The 15265-nt window shown below is 51.1% G+C and overlaps 3 protein-coding genes and 3 non-coding genes across 16 annotated transcripts in view; 4 read left to right on the forward strand and 2 right to left on the reverse strand.

The window, feature by feature from the left end:
• PROCA1 (protein interacting with cyclin A1) overlaps window positions 1–3770 on the reverse strand; it is a 7956-nt gene extending 4186 nt beyond the window's left edge. For 2 of the 5 annotated variants that reach the window (XM_049636690.1, XM_049636686.1), the window contains exons 1-2: window positions 3295–3770; window positions 303–386 (exon numbers count right to left, since the gene is read on the reverse strand). In XM_049636690.1, coding sequence (XP_049492647.1) covers window positions 303–386; window positions 3295–3382 — 172 coding nt within the window. In that variant the 5' untranslated portion in view covers window positions 3383–3770. Of the gene's footprint in view, window positions 1–302; window positions 481–2636; window positions 2851–3294 lie in introns of those variants that run through there. The other 3 variants (XM_049636685.1, XM_049636687.1, XM_049636688.1) reach the window with 3 other exon arrangements.
• A 2372-nt stretch (window positions 3771–6142) lies between these two features.
• RAB34 (RAB34, member RAS oncogene family) lies at window positions 6143–11389 on the reverse strand. Of its 4 annotated transcripts, XM_049636695.1 has the most exons (11): window positions 10526–11389; window positions 9636–9725; window positions 9337–9428; window positions 8396–8461; window positions 8191–8292; window positions 8020–8084; window positions 7857–7908; window positions 7588–7669; window positions 7413–7503; window positions 7173–7280; window positions 6143–7091 (listed from the first exon to the last, which is right to left on the reverse strand). In XM_049636695.1, the coding sequence occupies exons 1-11, from the start codon at window positions 10658–10660 to the stop codon at window positions 7024–7026; spliced, it is 951 nt and encodes a 316-aa protein (XP_049492652.1). In that variant the 5' UTR covers window positions 10661–11389; the 3' UTR covers window positions 6143–7023. The 4 variants fall into 4 exon arrangements, with proteins under 4 accessions (XP_049492652.1, XP_049492650.1, XP_049492649.1 ...); XM_049636693.1 differs by having other exon boundaries at window positions 6144–7091; window positions 7857–8084; window positions 9636–9701; window positions 10516–10616; XM_049636694.1 differs by lacking the exon at window positions 10526–11389 and having other exon boundaries at window positions 6145–7091; window positions 9636–9775.
• Window positions 11390–12055: 666 nt separating this feature from the next.
• Window positions 12056–15144, forward strand: RPL23A (ribosomal protein L23a). 4 transcript variants are annotated; one of them, XM_049636702.1, is made up of 5 exons: window positions 12056–12157; window positions 12760–12943; window positions 14193–14369; window positions 14805–14874; window positions 15085–15144. In XM_049636702.1, exons 1-5 carry the CDS (start codon window positions 12133–12135, stop codon window positions 15097–15099), a joined length of 471 nt encoding a protein of 156 aa, XP_049492659.1. In that variant the 5' UTR covers window positions 12056–12132; the 3' UTR covers window positions 15100–15144. The 4 variants fall into 4 exon arrangements, with proteins under 4 accessions (XP_049492659.1, XP_049492658.1, XP_049492657.1 ...); XM_049636701.1 differs by having other exon boundaries at window positions 14805–15144; XM_049636700.1 differs by lacking the exon at window positions 12056–12157 and having other exon boundaries at window positions 12705–12943.
• Window positions 12609–12675, forward strand: LOC125927713 (small nucleolar RNA SNORD42). Its single transcript, XR_007459403.1, has one exon. It is a non-coding gene; the product is annotated as a small nucleolar RNA SNORD42 (small nucleolar RNA).
• Window positions 14035–14106, forward strand: LOC125927723 (small nucleolar RNA Z17). Its single transcript, XR_007459410.1, has one exon. It is a non-coding gene; the product is annotated as a small nucleolar RNA Z17 (small nucleolar RNA).
• On the forward strand, window positions 14682–14730 carry LOC125927715 (small nucleolar RNA SNORD42). The gene has a single exon (XR_007459405.1). It is a non-coding gene; the product is annotated as a small nucleolar RNA SNORD42 (small nucleolar RNA).
• Window positions 15145–15265: the final 121 nt, after the last annotated feature.

The following is a 15265-nucleotide window of genomic DNA, read 5'->3' on the forward strand; positions in this document are numbered from 1 at the left end:
CTCCCTCTCCCTCTCCCTCTCCCTCTCCCTCTCCCTCTCCCTCTCCCCCTCTCTCCCTCTCTCTCTCCCTCTCTCCCTTTGTCTTAAAATAAATAAACTTAAAAAAAGGGGAGTGATGGTGGCCTCCAGGAAGGGGCCCTCCCTGCCTGGCAGAAGTGAGGGATGGGGGTGGGGATGGGGCAGCTGAGGGACCCCTTTTGGACCAAACACTTCCCTCCCTCCTGCCTGCCATGGGGTGTCAGCGTTCCCAAGTGAGGGGTGGTGGGGAAGGAAGCCTGGGGCCAGAGATTCCCTGAACCCACCTTCGGAGAAGGTAGACGCATCAGTGCTAGACGCCACGCCAGCCAGCAGGTGTCGTCTCTCCCAGCTGGGTAACCTGTTTACATCTGAGAGAGTACAGAGTGGCAACAGCAGCAGCACCCCTTTCCTCCCACCAGCCATTCACTCTTCAAACATCTCCTGAGAAGCTCCACCAGCCCCCTGGAGATACAGAAATTAAAACAGGCACCCAACAATCCCTGCTCTCAAGGGGCTGGGGGAGGGGTGAGGAGAGGGAGGTCAGTAAACATCCACCAATAAAATGACACAAATCAGGGTCTCCAATCCAGCCCGCTTTTCCTGAGCACATGGTCAATATGCTCTTGGGCGTTCCCCAAACCTCTTAGGCTGGCATGTCCCACACGAACCTATCATCTTCTCCCTACCTTCCATGAACCATCTCTTGTCTCTTCCATTTCAGAGAGGAATAGGCATCCCAGCTAGGAATCTAAGGATCATTCTTTCCCTCACCTCCACACCACCTTGATGATCCGAGTCTCGCCATACCTACCTCTATGTTGGTTGAAACCTTCATTATCTCTAAGACAGCTGCAGGGGCCTCCTGCAATATAGTGGGCACTGGCCCACTATATTCCTTCTGTTTAACAGCATTTCACTGCCTTCAGGATGAGGTGCAAACTCCTTATCATGACATAACTGGCCCTCCAGGACCCAGCCCCTGGTTCCTTCCTCAGTCACAAGTTTCTCTCACCCATCCATCCTTCCTCCCACCCCTCCCTTCTCCATTCTTTCTCTCCTGCCTCCCACTCCCCAGAAATACCCATTCACCTTGGAAAGAACAAAGCTAGCTATCCAAGTAGAATTGGTCACACATGTCTTATACCCTTTTACCCTGCCATGGTACTTCATCAAGTTATTCCACAGCAACTTGAGAACAAACCCATATTTTATCTGCCTCTGAAAAGTGCTCAGTAAATACTGGGTTGGTTTTTTGTTTTTTGTGTTTTTTTTTTTTTTTTTTTTTGAAGAATACATGAGTAAAATAGAATAAACCCACTATTGGAACCACACACAAAGAAGCTACAGCATTGGAGGTTCTGCCCAGGATTCAAAGCCAGGGACTTTTCTAGGAAAAGAGAATTAACCCAGGATGAGCATCCTCCCAACGTTAACGCACTGTGCTGGGCTTTTAGAATTTGCTTTTGATTCTAATGTTTTTATTTATTTTTGAGACAGAGAGAGACAGAGCATGAGCAGGGGAGGGGCAGAGAGAGGGAGACACAGAATCAGAAGCAGGCTCCAGGCTCTGAGCTGTCAGCACAGAGCCCGACGAGGGGCTCGAACTCACAGCCTGAGATCGTGACCTGAGCTGAAGTCGGACGCTCAACGGACTGAGCCACTGCTCAGGTGCCCCTGCTTTTGATTCTAAATCACCACCACAATCCAGTCTGTGGATGGGGACTCAGAGACTCAGGAAGGAGCCTGTTCAAAGACAAGTTAATAGGGGTGCCTGGGTGGTTCTTTTGGTTAAGTGTCCAATTTCAGCTCAGGTCATGATCTCATGGTCCGTGAGTTTGAGCCCCATGTCGGGCTCTGTACTGACAGCTCAGAGCCTGGAGCCTGCTTCAGATTCTGTGTCTCCCTCTCTCTCTGACCCTCCCCCGTTCATGCTCTGTCTCTGTCTCAAAAATAAAAAATTAAAAAAAAAACCATTAAAAAAAAAGACAAGTTAATAGATGGCAGAGGAAAGAGCTCTGTATGACCTGTGCTCTTGTAGCCCTGTCTACTTGGGGTTCCTATCCAAACCCCATCCTGCTAGCTGTCACTTCCTACTGCACCTGTTTTCCAGCTCCAACACAGCCAATTCTTCATCCTCTGTTTTTACTCATTCCTGACTTCACAACCTCCCATATCCAGCCTCCACCCTAAGGTCAGACGGAAGGAGTCAGAGGAACCTGAGCCAGTGTCAGGATTCAAAATCTGCTTTATCTGACTCCACTGTTTTTGCTGTCTCCGGAGTCACCATGAAGGAGGCTTGTAGACAGGATCCACTGACTAACTCTTCCCAAACCCCCAAGAAGCTCTGACAATCATAACTCCTTTTGCCAAGGGGTGAGATTTAGTAACTCTCCTCGGATCTGAGGAAGGCAATCTGCTCTCTAGTTTCACAGACAGAAGGAGAGCTCCTACTGAAGCAGCAGTCCATCGCTCCTGCAGGAGAAATAATGGTGGCGGGACACAGAGCGAGCTTCATAATGAAATGAGGAGAGTGATAGCTTGAAAGGAAGAGGGAGGCATGTGGTCTTTTTCTCGGTAGGTAATTCATCCGGAGAACAGGGGTCTAACTCAAAACTCACAGGTGATGCTCATTTGTACAGAATCTTCTCAGTCCTGCGGGCTGAGGAACTCCCCCTGACCTTGTGGCACAGGTGGGGCGGAGTTCCAGGTTGGGCACCAAAGCAGCTGAATGGGGGAGGAAGGGTGGGGGGAAAGGGAGAAAGGAAAGGAAGAAGGGAGAAGGAGGGAGCAAGGCAGGACAGTCTCCTGGGAAATGCCGCTCCGGCTCCGCCCACATCTGAAGGCGATTGTGATGTCACGCGTGGAACCCCCAGACTCCTTCCTCCCCTTAGAGTCAATGAAACCTCCTGCCCCAGCCTGGCGACTGGGTGGGTGCTGGACCAAGGACTCCAGACAGGCCCCGAATTTCTTAGGCAGCGGCCGGGGCCCGGCTGCGACAAGGCAAGGCCTTCCAGCCTACAGAACCGGTGTTAGCAGCTCGGGCTCCAGCCAGACAGGCACAGCCGAACCCGCAGGCGTTCCCCAGAGCCTCAGCACCCCAGTCCTCAATCATTGGTCCGCGGCTCGGCGTGAGCCCGCCCGCAGGCCCTAACTCCACCCAGCCCGGCCTCTGGTCCCGCCTCCTTCTCCAGGCTCTTTCCAGTTCTACACTCTCCTTGTGTGCCACGCCCCCAGCTCGAAACCCACCCCCAAACTCCTGCCCCGCCCCTTCCTTACCAGTGCTGTTCTCATCCCAGGCGCTGGTATTGTCCTTAGCCTTTTCCTTAGTCCACCTTTCAGTCGTCAGTGTCGTCCTGACCCACATCGCTCAGCCCAGTTCTTCGTCGCTACAAGACTCTTCCTTGCAGAAGTCCAATCCTGAACCTCAGCTTGGTCGAGGCAACCATAAACCCCAATCTCCGCTTCACCCCAGTCCAGCCCTTAACTCCGCCTCATGCTTTCCCAACCCCTCCCTCCACCTTCCCCCGGTTCTGCGTTGTGTTAGCCCAATCTAAACTTCAACGGCGCTCTTCATCCGGGGCCTCCCAGCTCTTCCAGGCCCCTTTTTGTCCCACCTTTAATTTTAGTACCTCCCCTTTCTCTCAGGCCTAAACCTTAGCTTGGCCGCTGAGGCCCAGCCCTCAGTCCCATCCCTAGTTTCTTTCCAGACCTACTCCCAGCTCTTAGTCCTGTCCCCAGATTTTAGCCCCGCCCCTATCCCCGTTCTTAGCCCCGCCCCAGCCATTCTCTCAACCTCAAGCTTCGGTCGCAATCCAGCCCCTCCCAACCCTTCGGAACTCAGCCCCGGCCCTTGAGCCCCTCCCGCCTCCCCCAAGCCTACCGAGGTCCCTCCCGCTCTGGAGCACAGTCTCCGACTCACGCGCGTTCGCGCTCTCTCTCTCTCTCTCTGCCCTCAGGCCCCTCCACAGGAGTCCAAGGCCCACCACTCTAGGTGAGGACTTGATGTCGGCTCCCAGCCCCTTGTGGCACCCGACCCCCACCCCAGAGCCCCTTCCCAGCTCCTGGCCCCCACAGGCGCCCTGTCCCAGAGACAATACCAGCCAATAAAGATGTCCACAAAGAGCCAGGATCTTGGTTACAATTCCCCCAAAACAATTATTAAAATAGTTAAGGCTTTTGAGCTCTTCTTAATTTTTTTTACATGTATTTATTTTTGAGAGACAGAGCACACGTTGGGGAGAGGCAGAGAGAGAATGAGACACAGAATCCGAAGCAGGCTGCAGGCTCCGAGCTGTCAGCACAGAGCCCCATGCGGGCCTCGAACTCACAAACTGTGAGATCATGTAGAGTGGGACGCCTAACCGACTGAGTCACCCAGGCGCCCCCCCCCTTTTTTTTAGAACTCTTCTTATGTGTGTTAGTAGTGTTTAATTTATTCCGCAAACTCAGGTGTCTCCATAGGCTTGCCTGTGAGGGGGAGCAGGGCCGGCTGCATTCATAGTAACCTGCTCTATGCATACATAAAAAGTCTACTCATCACACGTGGACTAATGCCATATGCACACATGCACATGCCCCTCACAGACATCACCCAGAACATGAACCATATCCTTGCTCCCACACCCTATGCAGCACAAACATTCCACAGCAGTTCCTCGGTGCAGGCTTCACACACACACACACACACACACACACACACACACACACACACACCATTGAGTTACATACGGGCTCTGGGCAAGACCACAAGACAAGAGGTGATGACCACAGTCCTGTTAGGGAAGAGAGATGGAAAAAAATACTTCTTTGAGGGGAACAGTGAGGACTTAAATGGGGGAACCTCCTGACTCAGAGCATGCCTTTTTCTTTTTGAAGAGGGAAAAAATGGGCTGTTTTTCTTTTCTTTTTCTTTTTTCTAAGTAAGCTCTAGGCCCAACATGGGGCTTGAACTCACACCCTGAGGTCAAGAGTTGCATGCTCCACCGACTGAACCAGCCAGACTGTTTTGTTTTGTTTTGTTTTGAACTTAGTTATTTAATCCTATTTTTTTTTCATTTTTTTAAATGTTTTTATTTTTGAGACAGAGAGAGACAGAGCATGAGCAGGGGAGGGGCAGAGAAAGGGGGAGACATAGAATCTGAAGCGGGCTTCAGGCTCTGAGCTGTCAGCACAGAGCCTGACGCGGGGCTCGAACTCACAGAGTATGAGATCATGACCTGAGCTGAAGTCGGAGGCTCAACTGACTGAGCCACCCAGGCGCCCCTTTAATCCTGTTTTAAAATGTAAAATGAGGGGCACCTGGGTGGCTTAGTCAGTTAAGCCTCTAACTTTGGCTCAGGTCATGATCTCACTGCTTGTGTGTTTGAGTCCAGCATTGGGCTCTGTGCTGACAACTCAGAGCCTGGAGGCTACTTCACATCTGTGTCTCCTCTCTGCCCCTCTCCCACTCTATTGCTCTGTCTCTCGAAAATAAACAATAAAAAATAAGAATAAGAATAATTTTATTTATTTTTTTTTATTTTTTTTTTAAATGTTTATTTATTTTTGAAGGAGAGAGGGACAGAGTGTGAGTGGGGGAGGGTCAGAGAGAGAGGGAGACACAGAATCGGAAGCAGGCTCCAGGCTCCGAGCCATCAGCCCAGAGCCCCATGCGGGGCTCGAACTCACGGACCGTGAGATCGTGACCTGAGCTGAAGTCGGACGCTCAACCGACTGAGCCACCCAGGCGCCCCAGAATAATAATAATTTTAAATGATACTACTCATACATTTATGTTTATATCATTAATATAGTTAGTTTTTAGATAACACATCTTCTGAGTAAAAGCCAAGCCCATACCCACTCTGGGCCTTCTGGTCAACCCAAAGAGCATGCAAAACTCAGTCACTCCTTACTGTGTTCCCCTCAGGGAAATATTTTTTATTTTATTTTATTTTCTTAATGTTTATTTTTGAGGGGGGGGAGTGGTGGTGGGGGGAACAGAGGATCCTAAGCAGGCTCCACGCTGACAGGTGAGAGTGCAATGTGGGGCTCGAACCATGAGATCATGACCTGAGCACAAGTAGGACATTTAACCAACTGAGCCACCCAGGCACCCCCAGAGAAGTATATATATATATATATTTTTTTTAATTTTTTAACGTTTATTTATTTTTGAGACAGAGACAGAGCATGAACAGGGGAGGGTCAGAGAGAGAGGGAGACACAGAATCTGAAACAGGCTCCAGGCTCTGAGCAGTCAGCACAGAGCCCTATGCGGGGCTCAAACTCACGGACCGCGAGATCATGACCTGAGCCGAAGTCAGATGCTCAACCGACTGAGCCACCCAGGCGCCCCCAGAGAAGTATATTTTAAAGGGAAGGTAGGAAGAGGATGGAAAAAAAAAGAAGTATCCAGTGGAAGAAATCTGGGAACAAGCGCCAAGTAGGAGGACACAGGTGGGGATAAGGAACCAAAGGAAAGAGCTCTCAAAACCAAACACTGAGAGTCCAGGATAGCCCTCCAAATCTGGTTCCTGAGCTCCCAGCCTTTCTGAGCCCTGCCCAGGGGTCAGGTATGGCCAGAATCCCATAGGAAGCTCCAGTCCCAAGACAGTCATACAGTTCTGCCCATTCCACATCCCTCATCCCCAACAAAGGACTCCAGTCCCCAAACTGCTAATAACAGAGATTTTAATGCATAAGGCACAGTGTAAGGCTTGGATCATTAAGCATCCTCATACTCAAGGGGTCCAGCAGGCTAAGCAAAAGCAGCAGGGACTACCTTCCCACTGCTGGGCAGCCTGGAGAGCCCCTGGGGAGGGAGGACATCTAGTCTTTGGCATGGTGTCTGGGGCAGGAAGTGACTAACATGGTCCCTGCTACCCCTGCAGGGGTACTGCCACGAAGGGACAGCTCTTTGGTCTGGAAAAACAATCAGTGCAAATGTCCAGGGTCGAGCTCTAGGGCAATCAAGGTGGCACAGTGCCCCAGGGCTGGCCAGTCTCTCGACCGTCCCCTTACCGCTCACGGGCAGCATGTGGGCTTCTTCTTGTTGGCAGTTAGGTAAAGGTTGCTGTCATCACTGTTGATGCCTGAAGAAGGTGGGAAATATGTGAAGCAGGGATGAGAGGTTCCCCGTGCTCTCTGCCACCCTCATCCAGGTAGGCACTCACGGACAACATCCCCAATGCGCCGGGCCCCTGATTTCTCCAGCTCAGCCAGCACGTTGGCCTCAAAGGTCAGTGCCGCCACACGGAAGAAGAATTCCCGGACATTTTCACCTGACACGTGGAGCAAATGGGTGCTTAGGGGCAGTTCCAAGCCTGGGGTCACTGGGCACAGCTGAAGGTAGAGGAATGAGAGGCCAGGGAGGCGGGAGTGCCATTTCAAAAGACCTGAAGCCACTGACTCACCAGTGAGAGATGAGACCGCCCAGTACTCAGCCTTCATCTCTTGGGCCACCTTGAGTGCGTCTTTCTCCATTAGCATATACTGAGCAGGAGTCTGACAGAAGGGCAGAGTCAGACAGCAAAGGTTGGGGAGGAGCCCCTCACCAAAACGGAAGTACCCCCTGACTGGCACACTTACACTCAAGTCCTTCTTGGAACCCACGAGGAAGAGAAGCACACTGGAAGGGTCGTTCTCCTTGAGTGCATCAGCTAGCCACTGCCTACCATAGAGGGTAGACAATCAAGGATAAGTGAGCTGGACAGGCTCCTCCTGCTGTCACTCATATGCCCATTACCCTCTCTCTGGTCCCCGATGCATTCTTCTTCACTACCGATATACCTGACCACCCCTCTTTTCTGAACCCTGTCTTCCCAAAGCCCCCATTATAGTGCAGCATCCCTACATACTTGGTATGTTCCAGGGAGGCCACATCATTCAGGTTGAAGACGATGATGATGGCTGGAAAAGTGGCAAAAACAGCTGACATTACTGGCTCATTTCCCAAATCCCCCCAAGTCCTAGATTGGAGGCCAGGAACACCCACCTGCCCCATCTCACTCCCGCCCTTACCTTGAGCCCCTCGGTAATAGGTTGATGCAATGCATTTGAACCTCTCCTGTCCAGCAGTATCCCAGCTGGGAGGAAGCAGGGGGTAAAACACGGGTATGTGGGAGGGGCCTGTGAAGTGGGGTATAGGTGCTGGGGGAAGGAATGGCTGGAAGGTATGGAGAAAGCACTCACAGCTGCAGACTGAAGGGGACGCCCAACACCTCAAATCGTTCCATCTCAAAGTCCACTCCAATGGTGGCCTTGTAATTCTTATCAAAAGTATCTTTGCAGAACCTGCAGGAGTACCAGATGCTCTGGCCCTGAGCCCAGTCCACCTGGCTAGGTCTGGCTGAACCCTGCCCGGCCCAAACCAGCCCAACTAGAGGTGCCTTCTTACCTATTAATGAGACAAGTCTTCCCTACGGACAGGTCCCCCACCACAATGACTTTGGAGATCTTAAATCTGCAGGACACAAAGGTGGGCAGGAGGAATGAGCACTAACTCTTGCAACCTAGAGAGTCTCGATGTTCCGTACTAGATCTATAACGTTAGCAGCACCCAGGCTGAGGTTACCATAGGCACAGGGCCTCCCAGGCAGCTTGCCTGGACACACTTGCGGGGGAGCAGTGTTTTCTGCTTCAGCATCAAAGAAACATGAATTGGAATCCCAGTTCTTACATTTACTAGCTTTGTGACTTTGGACAAGTTACTTAGCCTCTCTGAGCCTCAGTTTCAACATGTGTTAGGTAAAGATTTAGTATATATTCTATTGGGTTGTTGTGACAATCGAAGTAAGATCAATGTCCTATATTCTGAGACATACCTCCCCTTCAGCCTCCACACATACATTTGATAACATCTCTGAAATCAGGATACAGCTTAAAAGTGATGGTGTTTTCCATTTAATAAAATACAATAATAGTTACCAACACACTGCCTGGGCACATAGTAAATGCTCAGTTAATGGTTGGCAAGTGTTATTAGTATTAGCTTCTTTTACCCATAATGGGACACATCCCTCCAGGCACTTCCCCCTGCCCTAGGGCTCAAATGTATGGTATGTGGGAAGCTGAGCTGGTGACCACGCCAGCCCCGCACCTCCCCCTTGCACCCCTTCTGTTTCAGGAAGTGAACTACCACCTTTCTACCCCACCCCATTTCATAGGACTCACCACAAGCTTGCTGGGAAGAAAAGGGAGAACACATGGATATAAAAAGGGGGAATAACCATATAGCTGGGAGAAGCTGAAATGGAGCCCCAGGGGTGCTTGTGCACCCTAGCTTTGACTACAGGGTTTCCTGAGCCTTCCTTTCTTTGTTAAGGGTGTCTAACTCACCCCACGGTGCCTGTCCGGTGCTCCTGGCAGGCGCAGGTGACGCGGGGGTTGAAGTCTCTGTGCACGTGCAAAGCGGCCTCCTTCCTCAGGCACTGAGAGGGATCGAAGAGAATGGGACTCACCCACTCCTGGCCCATGTCCCGCAGCCAAGCTGCGCTGGGCAGGGGTAGGGGACCACCCAGAAGCAGCCGACCTAGCCGGGTGGCAGGGCTGGGCCCAAGCCTCTAACTGATCTGGTGCCGCCTCCTCCCGCCCACACCCCACCGCAGCCAGAAGCCCGACGTGGCCCTGGAGCCTACCTGGGGCAGCTCCGCCAGGACGCGGTCCCTCCGCACCGGCGCCAGAATGTTCATCTCGCCTACGGCCTTGCGGGGAGCCCCGAGAAGGCACTGGAGCCTGATCCGCCCCAGCGACCCGGGCCCGTGGAGACCCGACAATCACCCGCGACCGAGGTGTCCCGACTATAACTCTGGGCCACGGGGAGCCTCCAGGAGCTCGCGGCCTCGGAGACGCTACGACCACAGCGGGCCACGGGGATGAAACAATCATCCGAGGCCGGGATGAACCCACAATCACCCGGGCCCGGGGGGTCCCGAGGATGACTCGGGGGCGGGGAGACTCCTCCGCCGCCAAATGGGGGCGGGAAGTCCCGTCCGGAGGGGGCCGGGCCCGCGCAGACCCCACAATAACTCGGGGTCGGATAGTTCCTACAATGACTCGGGGCCGCGGTGACCCGACGACAACTCGGGGTTCAGGCGGCCCTACCATAACAGAGCTGCCTGGGGGCGCAGAGCGGCCCCGCCGCACGGGGTCAGTGTGCTCAGGGATGGCGCTGCAAGGCCCGCGGGCTGCTGGAGGAGGGGGCCTGGGTCCCAGACCGCAGCAGGACCTGGCGTCCCACTCAGCTCTCCCTCCGCGAGCGCTGTAACATGATCCCCGGAAATTCCTGGAGAAGGGCCGCCCCCCCGCCCCTCTCCCGGCAGCTCCCGGCCTCGCGGGCTGTCCCAACCTCCCCTCCTCTCCTCCCCACTGCGCTGCCCCAGCTCTGGCTACCCTTCCAGATGCCCCACGGGCACCGGGACCGCCTCCACGCAGGCTGGAACCTGTCCAGATCGAGGTCTCCCAGGTTGCTCTCCCTTGCAACTCTGTGCCGGGCTGCGGCTTCAAGGGGACCCTTACCCAGGCAAACTGGTGATGGAGAACCGTGATTGCTGCGCAGTATCTGGCTAGGCCAGGAACCCGCGGGGAGGGGAAAGGAGGAGAGAAGGGGCCCGAGGAGAGGCGGCGCTTCCCTCCTCAACTCCAGGCCCAGGACGTGACTCATAGAGTCTGCCCTCGCTCGCCCTTCTGCCCTGGGATAGGATGGGGTGGGGGGAAGCACACAGGAGATGCCAGGGTCGGAATGGGATGCTCACCGAGAAAAGAGACGTCTGAAGTCTGGTGTCTTTTCCTTCAAAGCGGTGTAGATTGACGGGTGGGGAGGCTGAAGACCACGCCTGGATGGAAGATAAAGAAGGGGTAGGTAGACCTGAAACTCTGCCCTTTGGGTAGGTCACCGCTTTGGGACATGGGGCCTCCGCTCTGGTATAGGCGTTCTCTCTAGTCCCATTGGAACCAACCCTCAAGGACAACTTTTCCATTCTGCAGTTCTGCAGGATAAAAGAGGGGTGTGGCACACAATAATTCTCACTGTCAAAGGGGGAGCCCTGGCTCCAAAGAGGAGAGGAGGAAGAAAGAAAGGTCAGGGTGGAGGTGGGATAGACACAGACCCTCACAGAAGCAAACCTGAGCTTTACTAAAACTTGCTCTGTGTCAGGAACTGATTTTGAGGATGCAAACATGACTGAAGCAAGGATGGGAGGACTACTTAAAGGGAGGGGACTGTAAATGAAATTATTCACAAGAATTAGCAAATCCTGAAGAAATCTGTACACTGGGTGTTTGGAATATTGGTAGAGTTTCAAGAGTATTATTGGGAAAACACACAAAATCTGACTGTCACAGGTAAAGAGGGGCAGATGTGGCCACCTTCTACCTCCTCGGATACTTTCCTCTTCCCCTCTGCCTGACTCAAACTTTTCTTTATTTTTTTTTTTTTTAATTTTTAAAAAATGTTTACTTATTTATTTTGAGACAGAGAGAGAGCCCGCGAGCGCGCAAACATGGGGGCGTGGCAGAGAGAAAATCCCAAGCGGGCTCCGAACTGTCAACTCCCCAACCGTGAGATCATGACCTGAGCCAAAATCAAGAGTCCCACGCTTAACCGGCAGCCACCTAGGCTCCCCTTGACTTTTTCTAACACCAAATCACTGTTATTGATAAACCACATCCCCTCTCTGGACCCAAATTTCTACAGATGTTGTTTGAAGGACTTGAACCAAACTCTGCTCTAACGTTCTAGAACTTCGCTTTACTCTCCAAATCAACCTAATTATATTCACTTCAGTTTTCAGTGTTACTGTCTCCTGCAACTACGATCCTCTTTCCTCAAGATGGAAAGCGCTCAGGACCAAACGCAAGCGGCAGCTGGCTGCACCATCCACCATCCACCCGCAGCAGCTAATAAACACGTGTCTCCAAAACACTACAACTCCCAAGAAGCTATAGTGTCTTTCGAGGGAAGAGGTGGAGCATGCTTAATCACTCTGGGGAGGAAACTAAACCTAACTACTATTCCCGGCGGTCTCCGCGCCATAGATTATCCAATGAGCTTTAAATGAAAAGTATCGCGATTCTTCCGTGAGACTTGGCTCTATAAGCCCCTGGAAACAAGCCTCGGAAATCCCTTTCACGAAGATGGCGCCGAAGGCGAAGAAGGAAGGTCTGTGCTGGGGCTGGGGGTACCGCAGCTAGGTGGCCTGGGATTCCCGCAGAGTGAACAAACTGGGAGGATGGAGGTTGAGCTAATTCTTGGGGTGTCTGCTCCGGAGCTGCTTCTAGCATTCTGCCCCCCTACGGCGCGCGTGGGCCCAGCCGCATGGACTGAGCTCCGTGACAGGGTTTGGGGAGGCAAGTCCGGCCGCCACCACCTGTCGGGGCTGCCAGACTGTTGGCTTTGGGGAACTACACGCATCCATAGGCCGGAGTTTCATGTCTCCAGACCTGAGTTGTTGCCCGCACCTAATTTTCCTTTTTTCCACGTGTTAGACGGGGCTATGAACAGTTAAAACTACTAGAGTGTATGTTGTCAAGTATCAAGCATTCGATTATTGCTAGGTGTTTTTTTTTTTTTCGTCGTGTCGCTGGAGTTATTCCAAGTTCGCCCCAGTACCGTGCATATGATGGAAAAATTGTAACCTCCTGAGACTTGTGATGTCTTCAAAGGAACCGCTGATGCACGTGTGCCTTGGAGCGCCCGCTAGGGGTCTTAAGGACGGAAGTGAATGGTTTCTGAATCCCGTGCCTTCATATTCTTTGTTTTAGCCCCTGCCCCGCCCAAAGCCGAAGCCAAAGCAAAGGCTTTGAAGGCCAAGAAAGCAGTGCTGAAAGGCGTCCACAGTCATAAAAAAAAGAAGATCCGTACGTCACCTACATTCCGACGGCCCAAGACGCTGCGTCTCCGAAGACAGCCCAAATATCCTCGAAAGAGCGCCCCCAGGAGAAACAAGTCAGTACTGCCCCTTTCCCATGAAAAGATACTGGGTATCCTCCATTCGTAATTTGGAAATTTACCAGACCTACAGCACGCCTTGTCAAATATCTGTTGGTACCTAGTGTGCGTCTCTTAATAGTGTGAAGAGATTGTTAATGCCCTATTTAAGGACAAGAGGAGGCATTTTTACAACATTGACAGGCATTGTTTAAGACAACTCAGTGACTTCTGGTTATTAGGTTAATTATTGCTTCACATATGGTCAGGGTTTTAAAGTCTGCTTTTTTGGAGTATATAGTGTGACTTTGATACATGCTTTTGTTTTGGAGTTCCCTATTACTGTAGGGGACAGTCCTTGATGGTGACAGTGTGGGATGATTCTAGGTTGATAAGGATATTTAATAATCTGTATTAATCACAGAAGGCCTGCAGCGGTGTATAGAAGCTTCTTCTCATTTACTCTCAACTCATTAAACTCAAGGAATAGTTGGGGGGAGGGGAAGGTTGGAGTTTTTGAGTATTTGCCACATTACTGGTAATAACTGACCTTAAGGGCCACAGATTAAAACAACAGTAGTAATTGCCACCTCCCACTGCTTTCCTAAGAAAAAGGCAGGAGTGGGTTCTGCCCCATTTGGACCTAGGAGTTAGTGTGAGGAGAGGTTGAGACCTGATGTCGAGCTTCAAAACAGGAAGCAGGCGAATGGAGACTTGTTTCTCTGAATTTCAGGGGGAAAGCTGTGTTGTAGGGTGTTCAAGCCACCGTAGTTTTAACTGAGGCTGTGAATAAGGGTTGCTCTCAGTTGATGGCCCTCAAACCAATTTTCACCAACCAAAGGGAGCAGAAATGTCTGGCTAATCTCCTAATGGAGCACCAACATTCTTTGGAACTCTAACCTGGGTTTTAAGATAGGGGTAAGTTGTTTAACCTCAGAGGTGTCAAGTTTCTTTCAGAAGTTTGCCCTCCAAAATGTTGAGGTCAAATAAATAATGGAGGGGTTTGAAACTCAGCTGATTCTTTAATCACTTAAAGGGTGAAAGTCCTTCAAGCAGAAGAGTACAGGGTTCTGTCCCCCAGGCTGAGGTTCCAGGTCCCTAAGTTACAGGGTGCAGATGATGACACTGTTTAGCGACCAAAGTCTGACAAAAATGATTGCTACTTTATTGTCTGATGCACCTGGGCTCTTCTGTCTTTGAGATCTAAAAGAGACCTAATCCTTTTATTGGACCCAGGCCAGATGACACCATTTTGCCTCTTCCCCAGGCTTGACCACTATGCCATCATCAAGTTCCCCCTGACTACAGAGTCGGCCATGAAGAAAATAGAAGACAACAACACTCTTGTGTTCATTGTGGATGTCAAGGCCAACAAGCACCAGATCAAACAGGCCGTGAAGAAACTCTATGACATTGATGTGGCCAAGGTCAACACTCTGATCAGGTGAGCCAAGAAATCTGCATGGAGTCAGTAGGTTTCACAGCTTGCAAGCCTTGAGAAATGAGTGATTTCTGCTGTAGTTAGTCCTTTGTATCTATACAGACTTTAGAGGACACATTAGTTCTCCTGCCTTTAGGACTTGATGTATGGAGTTAGTGTTCATTTTCTTGATCCCTATACCTCTAGACAGACAGGCCCTAGAGTAAGATAAAATTTATGTCAGATTACTTGGAGTTAAGTTTTAAAATGTTGTATGGTGTTCCATGTAAAAGGGAGTTAACTTCATTTGTGGCTTGGTGGCATCCCTAGCCTCCTATGCAAATGCTGGAAAAGAGTGACATGGACAAAGGAACCACTGATGTGCTATAAAGACTAGGGGAAGAAGGGAGGGTTTGGGGGCTGTGAGAACAGCGGGAACTAAAGCTTCCTTCATCCTAGGCCCGATGGAGAAAAAAAAGCATATGTTCGACTGGCTCCTGACTATGATGCTTTGGATGTTGCCAACAAAGTAAGCTTCCTTTGCTGTTAATTCCCCCCTGAAGTGCAAGTGATGTGTCCATTCTGACCAAAACCTGACTTGCTGATTTAGTCTTAAATGACTACACCCCTATCCTTAATAGGCCCTTTCCTTGCCTTATTTTTGCTTTTTATTCATGACCTTCCAGCTTAATCTTCACATTTTGTCTCCCAGTAACAAAGCTCCCCTTTTGTTTTTCAGATTGGGATCATCTAAACTGAGTCCAGCTGGCTAAATCTAAATATAAATTTTTTCAACATATATGTTTCTCTGTTGATTTCTGGTTGGGCTTCAGGAAGGCCATACCGTGGTGTATACACACCACAGTAACAAGGCTTGGGCAAGACTCTTGATCTATTTACCCTGTTGGAACACTCTGCTT

The sequence above is a fragment of the Panthera uncia genome, chromosome E1, assembly GCF_023721935.1.
Source record: "Panthera uncia isolate 11264 chromosome E1, Puncia_PCG_1.0, whole genome shotgun sequence".
Classification (NCBI taxonomy): domain Eukaryota; kingdom Metazoa; phylum Chordata; class Mammalia; order Carnivora; family Felidae; genus Panthera; species Panthera uncia.